This window comes from Ciconia boyciana, chromosome 2, assembly GCF_034638445.1.
Source record: "Ciconia boyciana chromosome 2, ASM3463844v1, whole genome shotgun sequence".
Classification (NCBI taxonomy): domain Eukaryota; kingdom Metazoa; phylum Chordata; class Aves; order Ciconiiformes; family Ciconiidae; genus Ciconia; species Ciconia boyciana.
This window is the reverse complement of record NC_132935.1, coordinates 119,936,944-119,951,516: the sequence shown is the minus strand read 5'-3', so window position 1 is coordinate 119,951,516 and position 14,573 is coordinate 119,936,944. Positions and strand designations below refer to the sequence as shown.

General features: G+C 51.1%; 1 protein-coding gene across 5 annotated transcripts in view; it reads right to left on the bottom strand.

Annotated features, from left to right (window-relative positions):
* Positions 1 to 4,731, bottom strand: part of LIMD1 (LIM domain containing 1) — a 35,447-nt gene extending 30,716 nt beyond the window's left edge. For all 5 annotated transcript variants that reach the window (XR_012041133.1, XR_012041132.1, XR_012041134.1 and 2 more), the window contains exon 1: positions 3,437 to 4,731. Coding sequence is in view for 1 of the 5 variants with exons in the window: in XM_072853791.1 (XP_072709892.1) it covers positions 3,437 to 4,595 (1,159 nt within the window). In the remaining 4 variants the exon portion in view is untranslated. The remainder of the gene's footprint in view (positions 1 to 3,436) is intronic.
* Positions 4,732 to 14,573: the final 9,842 nt, after the last annotated feature.

Below are 14,573 nucleotides of genomic sequence, written 5' to 3'. Positions count from 1 at the left end.
CCCTAATGCCTCTCAGCCAGGCCTCTCCCCTACCAAGTCACTTCCAGGCAGTGAAAGCAGACGCTCAGTTTGGTTGTGTACCTGCCTGGCTCTCACCTGAAAACTCATCCCACGCCAGTCCTTGGAATGGTGCCACCTCACCTAACCTAAAACCTCTGCATTGCGCTGGGTGGTTCTAGCGGAGGAGTTGCAACTCCCCCAGTCACTCCTATTTAATTAATCTTCCCATTCACCAAGTGGGGATGAAGGCTGGTGCATCCAAAGGAACACCACAGAAAGTGAGTGGGATTCAGGCACCTCACTCCTAGATGTTCCCTGGAAACAGTACACCAAAAACCTGAATACAACCTAAGGTGGCTTCCAGCAGCACCTCCTGGGACCTGGGGCCCCTCCTCTGCTGCATGAGAACCAGCATCTCCAGGGAGCAATTTCAGGATTTCCCTCCCCAAGCATAAGATCTGGGTTATACCCGAGTCATCCTGTGTCATCCTCGAAAGCCCACACAAATCAAGCCAGCACTTCAAAAACACTCTTGGAGAACCCAAATTCCTTCAGAGACACGTGCAGCCCACGCTGCTCACGCATAGGCCACTATTTAAAAAAAGAAAATTCTTGGCTCTGTTTGCTTCTTTCCTTTCCCTTATTATACATACTCTGAGCAGACAAACGGATTTTGTACAGCAAGCTGGTGCAGACAGATAACCAGACTGTCTGTTACTCCTCAGCAGAGCATCCTACCTACGTTATGCCTAGTCCCTAGCTTATCCTTTCCTAGGCTTTCATTTACAAATGATCATTTTCACATAGTGAAGGAAAAAGAAGATCCTTTACTGTGATCAGAATTAATTGTTCATGATAAATATCTGGTCCAGACAGAGACAGACTGAAGGACTGTATGTTACCAAGACAGACAGATCCATCTTAAAAAACCTCCTTGTTACAAAGCAGCACGCAAAATTAGGAGACCTGAAAGCATTCTATATAAAATGCTTTGGTCATTTGCACTTCAGTCATGGTTTCATTTCCTGGCTGTGATGTACTGCAAAGCTGCTGCATTAGACTTCCCTTCACTGGGGAAAAGTCTGCAACAAAACAAACTGTTGATCCTTTTTATCACTATTGCATAAAAGTATTTATTTTCCATCCTACAGGTTGCTAGCTTGAGGGTAGGGAATAGCAAAGATAGATTCAGAAGACCAGCTGGTCTTTATTCCTCCAAAGAAAGTAAGGTAACTGTGAAAAAATGAAAATAAAAGTGAGAAACAAAGGGGAAGGAGGCCCAGAATTAAAATACCTCAGTACTTGCCCCTTCCTGCTCCTTGGTCCTCCACAGGGCAGATTTGCCGAGCCTTCCTCCACAGAGCTGAGGCTCCAGAAAACATTACTTCTTCCTCTGTCGTGACTGCATCCTTTCGTTTTTCCCTCTCCCTCTCCTCCATCCCCAACTTCTCAGACACTACACCATGGTGTAAAACCTCCTGCCACAAGGACGTCAAAAGACCTCACTGGGGATCAGGCAGCCTCCGTCTCTCCTCCTTCACTGGGGCTCACCGGTAACTCAGCCGCCTGACCAGCACGACTCTCCATGCTGCCAGAATTACTCCTGCTTCACTATGACTTTCCCACAGGACGAAAGCCTCTCCCTGGTGCTACCCCCTATTTTGTGACAAAAATGTAAAAATAATCTAATCACCAGCAAGGTCCCTCTGCCTTCTCACCCCATCCCCATACACATTTTAGATGAGGTATGATCCAGCTGGTTTACTTGCACCGTGAGGAGAAGATGCATGCAGCAGGGTCTGTTGAAGAGACCCCTGACACCTCTCCAGTGGAGCTGAATGCTGCCTCCAGCAAAATATTCCCATTTTTGAGCACCGTTTCCCATAAGACTGTTGTCCCAACCTCATCTTCATTATCAGCTCCTTGTCATGGCATTCAGCCCCCCCTCAGACAAGGGTCCCTGAGCTCATTCAAACCATGTGCTGCCCACACGGGACAGAAAGCACCAAAACATGTTTCCAGGCCAAAACGCTCCAAGTACAGCAACTCGACACATCACTTTTCTGTGACAGAATAAAAACGTGTCTGCCCTGCCACATCCAGTCTCATATACTGAGATAAACAATCCCAGCACAGCCCTCTGCGGGCAAGTTTCACCGCCTAATGCCAAGAAACACATTTTTTTATGCAATTTGCAACTCAGCACTCGGTGGTCCCTCCAGCTATGTCCCTGAAGCTTGGCGTGAAGCCAATAGTTGCTCCTGTGTGCGCAGACCACCACTGAGCCACCCACTGACCCCAACAGGCAGGACCCTGTGCAATGGGACCTGTGCAGCCTGAGATGCAAACCCTTCCTCTGCACCAGGCTGAAGAGTTTAATCTGTCCCTGCTTCTACTTCTGTGACTGTGGGTCTAAAATAGTGAGGAAAATCCATACGCTAGACCTGCTCCCATCATTTGTTAAATTAACTGTGGAGTTCTAAGCCCTCCCAGCAACTTAGGGTTTCCTTCTCCCAAAAGCTGAACTATCTCATCTGCCATTAAATTGCAAAGTGGCTGCTATTAAATCACAAAGTGGTGCGGCAGGGAAAGGAAACACTGGCTTTGCCCCTGACCTTCTGCCATCCTGGGGTAGTAAATTGGTTTAATCCAGCAGGACATTTAATATTCTCATTGGGAGATCCTCACATGTAAGTGGTCCCTTTCCACTGCCAAGCACCAGCAATAACCTCTGGTGGTGGTCTGGACTACTCACAGACCCGAGATTTAGGGAGGAATGTGCCTACTGCCTGTTTTTCTGCCATCTTCAGGATGCACTGATTCTTTCAGAGCTGATGGGGAGCAGCACCTGGGGGCGGGGGGAAATCCTGGCAAGCTTGGGAAACCACCACCCTTCCCATCCCCAAGCAACTCCTCTTCAAGAGATCCCACAAGCACGCCCGGCCACGGCCACCTCCGTGGGGGTACCACAAAGCCTCCCCCGAGCTCTGTGCCCTTCTCTGTGCCCGCAGAGTATGCAGGCACAACTCCTCTGCGGGCTGGACGTCCGCCTTCCTCTCACACGTGGTTGGGCAGTGTACTTTTAAGACACGGAGAACCAGCAGTACTGTCAAGACAAGTTAAGTGCCTCCCTGCCGGCAACAAAGGGCATTTCAAAAGATGCTGCTCCAGCTTCTCCTCAGAGCTGTCCTCCCCAAAGCTGCCAAACTACCTTTGCTTTAAAATTTAAGAGGTAGGGTTAAAGAAAAAAGTGTCGCAGGAGGAAGAGCCTCCAGTCCCTGTGATAAATAAAAGTTAAATAACAAAAAAAACCCCCGAGCAACTAAAAAGCATAACCAACCAGGCGTACAGAGACACGCAACCCTGCAGGTGCGAACCCTGCAGTGGTACTTTGCAACGAACCCTTTTCACATCAACTGGTGGACTGCCTCCTTACCAAAGTAATCAGCCTTTGGCCGAGCATCCATCTCCTGCTCCAGGCGCTGGGTCAGTGCCTCCAGCTTCAGCTCGGCTGCCGATGGCCCTTGCTCTGGCTGTGGAAGGAGGGTCTGGCAGGGCAGCTTCACCTTCACCGCGCTGGAGCTCTCCGGGTGCCCGGCATCCGATCGCAGGCCAGTTGCGACCTCTGGGAAAGGCGGCTGTGGAGCATCCAGAGCCATGGGCCCGCGTGAGGTCAGGCGTGAGGAGCCCAGCTCGGGGCTCACGCTGCTGCCATTGGGCCGATGGTTTTGACCATGGGCCACGAAGTGGCCAGCTGGGCCAGGGTAGGCGGCAGTGTGCTGGTAGTCCATGCTTGGGGCAGCAGGCGTGGAGCCGGAGGGGAAGGACAGCGGGAGGCCCTGGTACCACAGCTGGCTGCCATCCTCTCCAGCCCTGGGACCGCAGGCGTCAGCAGGGCCCGAAAACCCTCGGGCGGGCTGCACCAAGGGGGCCGAAAAGGAGGAGGACCTCTGCTGCGGCAGGGCCCCCGGCACCCCCTCCTCCGTCCCCGTCGAGGGTGCTGGGGGGGTCCGGGCATGTGAGAAGGAGGAGGACCTCTGCCCGGCTGGCGTTGGATCACGGCCCCCGCTGCCCCGCCTGCCCTCGCTGCTGTTGTCCTCCCCGCTGTGGCAGGGCTGGGGGTCACCAGAGTTCCCGGCGTGCTGCTCCCCGCGCCCCACACCAGGCCGCGAGCCCCCCACTCTGGGGATCCTGTCAGGCTCCGCTTCCCAGCCCCGGCGCCCGGCCTGGCTCGCCGGGGCCTCGGCCCGCACCCCGCTCTCGCCTCCATCATGTGGCCTCGCGCGCGGCCCCTCAGCGGCTGAGGCCGGGGGCGGCTTGGCACCCCATGCTGCCGGTGGGCTGGGCCGGGGGGTGTTGAAGGCAGCCCCTCCGTTCAGGGTGGCCATCAGCATCTCCTCCTGCTGCTGCTGCTGCTGCTGCTGGAGGTGGATCTTGGCCATTTTGGTGGCGAAGACCCGCCTGGTCTCCTCGAACTCGGGGTTGTTGCCGGCAGCTTTGTCCACCCGAAAGAGACCGTCCTTGGAGGCCTCGTACATGTTGAGGTCTTCAATGAACTTGCTGGCTTCCAGACCCAGGTCGTCGTACTTATCCATCCCGCCCGGCTTAGCGGGCTGACCCCCGCCTTCTTCCTCCTCCTCCTCCTTCCCGCCGGGCTCAGGGCACTGCCGGCCGCGGCAGCCGCTCCGTCCCGCCGCGCCGTCTCACTCCCGCCGCGCCCGTCGCCGGCGGGGGCGGGGCTGGGGGCGGGGCCAGGAGGCGGGGGCGGGGGCGAACGCCCCGCCCCCGCCTCCTGGCCCCGCCCCCAGCCCCGCCCCCGCGCTGCGCGAAGCCGCCGCTCGTCAGCGGTCGATGGCGATTGCGTGTGCGGGCGATCAAAAGACGTCACGTGCGGGTCCAGAGACGTAACGCGCGCAAATAGGCATCCAGCAGAGGCGGGGTCAGATAACGCTTGGGAAGGAGCCAGGTCTTGGAAAGGGGCTTGGAAAGGGACGCGCACGGTGATTAAAGTCGCCCGGATGATGCAAGGAGGGTGTGGTTCCTCGTCTCCTCCCCATAACGCTCCCTTTCTCACCACATTCCCCTGAAGAACGGTCGTACCGGCCCTGAAACCCTCGTGAAAAAGCTTTGTGAAAAGTCGCTGCCACCCGTCGTGAAAAAACAGACACACACCCCCCCCAACCCTGTTAGGAAAAATCTCATTCTGTAACTGTTATACCAGTTAGTCTTTATAGTAGGAAATCCTATTAATTTTCTTAATACAGATATATTTTACATCGTATGCTGCATACAATGTAAGTGAGCACGACTAAAGGACCCCAGCTCGTATGCTGCATAGTCATGCTTACGTGAGCATGACTAAAGGACCCCAGCTCATTGCAAGGAGAAGGAGAGCCCCCACCCTGAAGAATAAAGGGTACCCCTGGACACCCAAGATAACACCAGCATCCCAGCCCCTCCAACACCGCTGTGAAACCCATCCCCGTTAGCTGGCATCATAGACAAGTAACTGCAGCAAGACCAACTCCAGGGATGTTTAGATCAAGAAAGAAGCAGATGGATGATGACATCATAAAATGTCAGTTGCTTTGCAAAACAGCAGCACGTGTGTGTTAAGTAGCGATTGGTCAAATCATGTTGTACCTGAACACTTGAAAGGTGTAAGAACCGTGTGTAAAACCGCATTCGGGGTGCCCCAATGTGAATGGGACACCTCATGCACATAAATAAAGAATTACCCTTGAAATTCTATCCTTTGCATCCCAGCCTCTCTCCTTGCTGCAAAATTTTCATGACAAAACCCAGCTGGGGGTGCTCGGAGGTTGCGGGGCTGTGACGGGACCTCTGCCAGGCTCGGGGGAGAGGCGGGTTTGTAGGGAGCCGTGGTGCCTCTGAGTAAATCGACTGGTGCAGCTGATCCTACGGGCCCGGGCACGTGTCCTGCGTTCCCAGGACTTGTTGTTTTATCCTCCCCCAGGCTCCAGGAGATAGGGCCAGATGTTAAGGAACGTGGAAATTCACTGCCTTTAATAATCGCAAATTGGGCTGTGACCGAAACCTGTCAGAAACCAAAAAATCCCCTCCTCTTTTTGACCAGTTCCTGTACAGAAGCACTGCTGAGCAACTGAGGTCAGGTCTAAAATAGCCCAACTCTTCCAGCCAGTTTCGGCCCGATGTGCTTAAAAATCGCAGCACTGTGAGCCCCTGGAAAAGGTGTGTATCTTCTCTCAAAGCAACCTGGCAGGCTGCGAGCAGGACCAAGAGGCTCGTCCTGGCAGCGACAGCCTTAGGCTCGAGCTTCAGCTGATATGCTTGATAAACTTCAGACTCACAAAAGTTAGCCCAGACATAGGACAGCGTTAGATAAGGGGTTTTATGGTTTCTGGGGAAGGCAGGCAGGTAGAGATCCCAGCACAGAGTGAAGCACAGTGGCCAAGCTGCTCCAGTCCCCAGGAGCCAGGGAAGGGGGACCCCAGCGTGTGCTTGCCACTGACCGTGGCCTGATGAGTGTTTAAGGATCAATAGTGCTGGAGTTTTCACACAGTATTGGGAAAACAGCCCAATCTATCAAGCAATCCCACCTATCAAACCCTTCCAAGCCTTCCTCTGCCATGGGGGTGACGGAAGGAGGGGTGTCACAGTTTCTGCAGGCTGAGCCCCACAAGCCCTGTTTGAAATTTGGGGGAAGCTTGGTGCCTGGGGGCTAAACCCCACTTTGCACAAGCCCTGGCAGTTCAGAAGGGTTTAACTTGCACCTGGACATCTGTCATGCAAAGCACAGCAAGCCCCTGCCTGTGCCAGGGCCTTTTTGGCTGGATCAGAAAGGGCTTGCCTCCCATTTCATGGCCAGGAGAGGACACGGTGGCCCCCAGCAGCTGCTTCGTGCCCGGCAGGTGTAGGCTCAGGCCACCAGTGACCAAGAGCAAAAATAACTACCTCTTTTGAGGGACTTGACTGAAACTGTTGAGGCTGAGGTTAAGCTCAGCCAGGGCGGTGAAAGCCAAAACTGAGTTTCAACATCTGAAGAGCACCCTTGGAAAGGGCTAGTGCAAGGCTGGTTTTGACAACGTCCCGAGTCAATGAGCAACAGATTGCTTGAATCCATATTTGTATGGCCTGACAGAATGACAGAAAGGAAACAGAGCAGCAGGTAGATAAGGATGGGAGTGTGAGTCCCACCACTGCTTCACTCGCGGGAGGAATCTGCGATGTTAGTGGACAAAGAGCAATCGAAAAGGAAATTACACATTGCTCTCGCACCTTCTTCCCTCCTCCTCACCAAAGGATGTAAAGTTAATCAAGGGAAGGCACGCTCCTATCCAGCATATCAGAGACTCACCTGGTGTCTATTGGGGTTTTCTTCTGCGAACATATGGAGATGAGGCTCTTCAGTCCTCTAGGAAACAAACCCTTTGGTGGAACAGTATTTGGGAATAGACGTCTCTATTTTCAGCTTTCAACAAACAAACCAAGGAAGAGTCTGTAACTTCCCTCAGATCATGGGTTTTTTTCTGACTTTCTTTTTTAAGGGTCATGCATACATTTTCTGCCATTACTTTTTATCTATAATCTAACATCTGTAAGTCATTTTGCAGTCGGACCCGCAGTAGCTCACCACCTCGGCGGGGGAAGCAGCCTTCTTGCCGAATGGCCACTCTGGATGCTGCTGACCTTCACCAGCTATGTGAAGTGCATTTCCTTCCTATGCCAAAGGATCAGATCAGCTGTCTGCAGAACAATGCTCGCGCAGATGACATGGAAAAGGCTGCCGAAGCCCTTTGGATAGGGAACTGTTGCCCTGGGCTTGGCCTCCTTCCAGGCTCTGCACGCATGAGCAGACACTTTGATGGCAAGCGCCTTCGAAGGAGAATCGCAGCCAAGCGATTCAAATGCATTTTGGTGTTTAATTTGCAACGCTTTCAGCGAACATTAGGCAGCAAAATACCTTTGAAGTTTCATGCTCGGATTTATTCTTTCTCTGAGACTTGGGTTAGGGGTATTCCCAAGTGAGCAGATGATTAACTTGAACTTTCTACTAGAATGGAGATGTAATACTACACTGCCTTGCAGACCCTTCTGCTGCGATTAGGTATGGTCCCACAGTTTTGTAGTTCCTGTGAGTTTTACAGCCCATGCCTATTAAGGAGTGAAGGGGTCCACGACTGCTGTCATAGCACAGGATCAAAATCTACGTGCCTATCTGAATTAACTTATTCTAAACCCTATCCCTTGAAGAAAAAAACCCTTGCTCATTTAATCTGGTTTTGTTCCTGTGGGCAAGGCTTACACGCTGCATTTACTCATGCAAAATAACGCTGACAGCTTGTAACCCAGCCCTGCTCCACGTGGCAATCGCAGCTGCCCGTGGGGCGGAGGGAGGCAGCAATTTGGGGAGAAGCAGCCCCAAGTGGCACTCCCCGATTTTGGCCCCATCTCGGTGGGAGAACCCGGCACATCGCCACGGCCTCGTGCTGGGGCGGCACAGCCCCCCAGGGCCGGCGGCAGGCTGGGGCAAAGCGCTGCCTGCCCCGCTAAACAGGGAAGTCGTGAACAAGAGCAGGGAGGGGATTGTCTGTCTTTATTTCTTGCTGCCACGTTTGGCTCTGGGCTCACATTGCAGAGAGCTGGAGAAAATGCGGAGAAAGCCCCCCCCATCATTTTTCTGTCTGGGAGAAAACGCCCTCAGATTTTGAGGCATGACAACAGCACAGGGCTGTATAGTTTATGGAAAAAGACGATTAGGAGATGTCTGGGTGACAATTTATAGCTAGATCTCTCTCCAAAAGCAACTATTGTATACTCACTATTTGCAAGCAAACGAGCACGAGGAACCAGCGGCTGGCGGCACACCAGTTTCTTTGTGGACATTTCCAGGTCTAATGGCTGGTGCCTGTGCCTCCCCGGGGCCGTAGCTGTCCCAGGCAGGTCATTTCCCACAGGAGCCTGGACTATGCATGCCACCCTGAAATGCCTGAGATACGTGCTCTGGTGTCTTCTAGTGGGAAAGCAATAAAGGCTTCCGTGCTAGAATATAAACAGAGTGAACAATTTATAAGGCAGAATTCATTCCAGGATGGAGCCTGGCTTGGTTCTTGCCGGAGCAAACACATCTCTCGGCTCTCGCAAGGTAGTGCCGCAGCATCCCCGAACTCTGCACCGACGGAATCGCAGCGGGAAACGATGAATGCTCCCTCCAGCTTTCTAAGGAGGGTTTCAATAAACGTGCAATTTCTCTGCACCAGCCGGGTGCTTTACACCAGGAGGATGCTGCAAGGGCTGTAGGGTAGCTAAGAGGGTGGCGGAGGGAAGGATGGAGGGTGCTGGCAGCGGGAGGTGAGCCCGGGGGCGGCTGCGGGCGGGAAAGCCGGGCGCAAGCCAGGGGCCAGGCTGCTGAAAGGGGTGCTGCAGAGGTGGAGATGCCAAACCTCAGCCTCTCCCTTCCGCCAAGTTTGCAGGAAGGCGGCAGGGCAGCGTAGGGTTGGGAGACGTCGTTCCTCCCCACCGCTGCCCCAGGCGCCTCCGCATTCCTCCGGGAGGCCTGCCCTGCCTGCTGCCCGCGCTGCCGCCTCCCCCCCGCCTCCACATTTAACCCCCGAGCTGCAGGGGCAGGCCGGGGACCGCGGGCAGCCCAGCTGCCCACCGCGCCGCCTGGGTGCGTGCGTCCCCACCCCCAGGGCCAGGGCAGAAATGGGTCCGGACTTGGATGTTTTGCTTCTGTTGCAGTACAACGGGCTGCTACGGGGCATGATCTCGGCTGTAAATTACACTAAGAGTCATTTAATTGACACTAACAGCACAGAAGGGCCAGGGCAGCACTGGGACAGCTTTCCAAACTGCCTTTCTGGAGTGGTAGGGATGCTTCACAGAAAGGCTTTCGGGGTCCTGTTCCTTAAATGACTACACCCTGCAGCATCAGTTCAGTGGGGATGCTGCGGGCCCTGCTCACAGGTGGGTAGACAGAGGCAGGGAAGGGTTACCGGGCAGGGCACACCGTGGGAGGCGAGAGAAGCCATAGGGAATCACCAAGATGCCACACAGGAGCCCAGGCAGCAGCAGAGAGAGAAAAGGCTGCAAATCCCCGAGCTGCAGTGGTTCGGTCTCCCCGAGGAAGGCCAGAGCCGGGTGCCAAGCGCTCGGCTGCCACTCCGGGGCAGAGAACGCCCTTCGCCTTCCTCTCTTCAGTTTCTCCAGGTGCCATCAGCGGTGGTGGAGACCCTGGTCTCCCTTCGCCATCAGTCCACTGGGCCAAACACTTGCTTTCGGTGGCATCAGGGTTGCACCAAAATAATGCAGGGCGCTTTGGTGGTTTTCCTACCCCTGCTCAAAAGAATATGGAATAGTTTGTTTTCTCCATTTTCTACTAAAAAGAGCCTTTTATCAGGACAAGAACTTGCCTGGAGAATTTTCCAGCTCTGTTTCCCTGCCTCTTTATCAGCGCATTAACACAAACAGCACTGTGACCTGTTTAACCAACATACGTGGCCTTTAGTAATCCTCAGCTGGAAGCAGTCTGCAGGTCAGACGACATCCTGCCATCAATCTTTGGCCTCACGTGGCTTGGTGGACTTCGAGTGGACTTGCCAGATGCAGTCAGTGCACCCACCCCATTCTTCCGTGCATGTCCTAGGAGAAGCTCTCTGACTAACAGATGTTTTTAAATGCTCTTTCACATGGGAAAATTGGGAAGTATATATTTTTATTGCACCCTTGCTATTTCATCCAGCCATGTGGATCTCCAGGGATGGAGACGTACTTAAGAAAAATATTCATTTCTAAAAGCTTCTACGATTTTTTTCATAATACTTTCTTGGCTTAGCCAGCCTGACAATGCACGCTCACATTTCTATTTTGCAGCAATTAGTAAGATTTGCTAATTACACCGCTGTGTATTTAAAGACAATTGATTTCCCTTTGTAGCAGAAAACAATTTCCTGTTACACCAATTCTCTTAATCTTCATCAGAAACAAACCCAGGCTGCCAATGCCAGCAACGTGTCGTGCTCCTTTATTAAATCACTCTCTTTTCTGCCCCGGTTATGTGTCCTGTGTTTATTATTCTTGATCAGTGTACTGGATCACCTACAGCTGTTATGACTACGTGTATTTCGCTTCACATATTGTTGGCACCAAGCACAGTTATTGGAGAGCAACTCCCCTTGCTCAGCAGCTCGTGCTTCTCTTCTGGGAGTGGGAGGTGGTCATACTGGGAGAACCTTGGACCTTTTATGCTCGTTTTTTGGCACATGTAAAAAACTACTGGTAGATAAGGAAGTTCAGAGCCTTAGATGTGACTGTGGGCTTTCCCCTTGCAACCAGCCCAGAGAGCGTGCTTGTGGCTAAGAGAGCAAGCACAAAGGCACGCATTTCTGTTCATGTAAATGTATACGTTCTGCTTAGAGTTATACTGAAGAAGATCAGGCTCTTCAAACAAAAGAACTTCTTATGCCCCAAATGTCCCAGGCTGAGTGTCACAAGCGCATGCAGAAAGAAAATGGATATTTAGCTCATTATACTTAAGCCTTTCCCATTTACATGTTCCTTTGCCGAGTGAGCGATTTGGCAGCCTAAAACGGAGAGCAAATTGGCGTGGTGCAGGCAGATGAGCATCCAAGGAAATATCCTGGATGTTCAATATCGCAGGGTATTTTTGATGAGATTCCTGTGATCAAAATCTCTCACGGGTTTGGGCCATCTGCACTTGACAACAAGCATCCTCTTGACCTTGACTGAGTTTCCAACGTATCTTGTTCTATCTGCCAACATAAAGGCTGGCAGATAGAACAAGAGCCATCAGGACTCCTCTCTGCCACATCGCTACACCCAGGCAAAAATACTCCCATTCAGGGACCCTGGCAACTTACAAACCCAGGAAAACCTGTTCAAACTCTCTGACTACACATAAAACTAGCGCTAATTTTATATGGAAAATGATGCTGGCTTGCAACTCTCCAGGGCTAAAACCAGACCTGAACTTATCCAACCCAAGGCTTCCTTGAGTGAGAGATGTGCCGCGAGACACAAAGGTCGTGTGTGACGCGGGGCCTCCTGGGACAGACGGGGTTTGTGAATTGCAGAGTGCTTTGTGGTACCGGAAAGTCACTTTAATCAGGAAAGGGAAAAAAAAATCCCACGTTTCCTCCGCATGTCAGGCAAGATCTCTTTTATCATCTGGGCTGCAGATGAGAGCTCTCATCCTGCTCCCTCCTGTGCAGAGATAATGCTCCAGTTCAGCTCTTGCTATGGCTGGGACGTGCTAAAAACTGCCTCTGATCTACTGTGATCAGCTCATGCTTCTTCTTTGGGACATAAACCCCATTTCCATAAAAAAAACCCCCCACGGCTGTAGTTCCAGCAACATTTTTTAAAGTCAAAAGTGGACATTACCTGGACTGATAGAAATCAGTGGGCTAATAAGTATATTCACCACTCGGGTTCTGGTGATAGACCTGGCTTCACATGCAAGGCTTCTCTTACAGCACAGTCCTTTGATGCAAAATTAGCTCAGATCCTAACAGGAGGGAACTGAAGAAATAAAGCAGGAGAAAAAGCATCCAGCAAAACCAGCGTATGTACTGTTCCAAGTTGGTAAATATACAGAAATAAAGCCAATTCCCTCTCTGTAAACTGCAATAAGTATTGCAAAACTAGAAAAAAACCCAGTGATTTCTCCCCCTGTCCTCATTTATAGCCAAGCTTTTAGAAAAATCTTATATACTGTCAACTTCCCTAGGAAGGAACAACCAGCAAAGTGCTAATTAACATTCTTTCTAGCTCATGTTGATTGTAAAAAGTTTAGAGAAGAGGAATAGCTTTCTGTAAGGCTTTACACTGAAGAAGGAGAGACAAAGACAAGAGGCTGCATGACCTGCATTATCTGTGGAATTTCTCCCTCCACAAGAAACAAGCAGGCTTTTACAAAGTCAGATCAGAAAAAGCCATCATTAACCAGATGTCAGTTCTGAGGCATTACTTCAATCCGCTAAATCACAGAGAGAGCACAGATTTTATTTTGCACCAAATCTCCATTTCTGGATTCTGGTGAAGGGCATGGAAAAATACATGCTTGTTCAGCAACGCCCTTGTATAGGTTTTTGTTTGAACCATAGGTGGGACAACCTGGCTAGAGACCTGCCTTAGCTAGTGACCTAAGCTGTAATATTGTTCCTTAATGTGATGTAAAAAGCCCCATTGCCTTGCTGCAAAGCAGCATTGGTGTGTCCATGTCATCTCAGTCACTGGAGATGGCTACGAAACACCCACGCCTAATAACACATTTTTCTACACTGTGGAAAACACAGTTTTCTACACAGTTCTTCCAGCACATTACACTGCCCCCATCTCCCCAGCATCCGAGATCCCTCGCATGAAACCAACAGCATCAGAAAAGCACTTGGTGACCTTTCAGGACTTTGACAATTTTTACTTTTCCAGGATCAGTGTTTGAAGGCTGGACATTTTGGAAATTCAGTTACATTTGGGGTAGAAAGTGTACCAATATTTTTTTTTAAATTTTATATTATTTAAAATAATAACTTGATACAGACTGGATCAGTGGCGTGACCAGTCTTCTGTCACCGTGAGCGACAGGATGCAGGGAATGCCCCTTCCGTGTCGTGGATCCATTTCTTGGAGTAGTTTGTCCTGGGTCTACCCCACTGGTTTTAGCAAATCTCCCACATCTTTGGCTCATCACTTCGTGGAATAAGGACAGTGGCACCATATCCATTTTAATGTGTGTGACAAATGCAGTGCAATTTGATTGATTGCCCATCAGCGCCTTTCCTTCTCACTCCTCAAGTATCCCTGCCCAGATTTAAAACTCCCATACTATTTAGCCACTGAACTCTTCAAGGGCACACAATCTGTGGCAACGCTTTATACCACCTTCAGCATACAGATGCATCTGTACCGTGACACAAGTAACAACTGTTAAATAAATGAGAGGCATCTGCGATAAGTTATTTTAAAAAGGCTTGGTAACAGGCTACAGCCTGTGTATCAGTATCAGTCCCATCTAGGCACAGACCAAACCTGTGAGTCACAATTATCGTAAGACAAATGGCAACCGTGCTTCAGAGCAGGTCAACCTTTTGAGAAATGTCAGCAGCTGTCAGGACAACTGCACAACTCCACAGCTGGCACCTCCACCATCTTTCAAACATACACTTACCAGGGGAGCAGGCTCGGTCAGACTTACTGCATCATCTCTCTCTGAAATTCAGACCACACTGAATTTCAACTTACTGTAAACATGCTGGCGTGACTTCTAACCGTACACTTTTTGTGCTTGTGCGACTGCTGTTCACTACCTTTCCTTTTTTAGCGTGCAGAAGTCCATTCCTTATTTTGATTTTTGCCTGAATCACCAAGTGACATCTACAATTCACTTCCTCTGGCAAGAGCAAATACCCGCCAGTGCTAACAGCAATAAACGCTCTGGGCTGCTGCTCAGCCCTGGAGTGACTGCAGCTTTTGTTTAAAGGCACCATAGGGCTGCTGGCCTTACAACATCTTTCTTCATCCTTGTAAATTTTAAAAGTTTTTATTTACACCAAACACGTCACCTTCCCCCC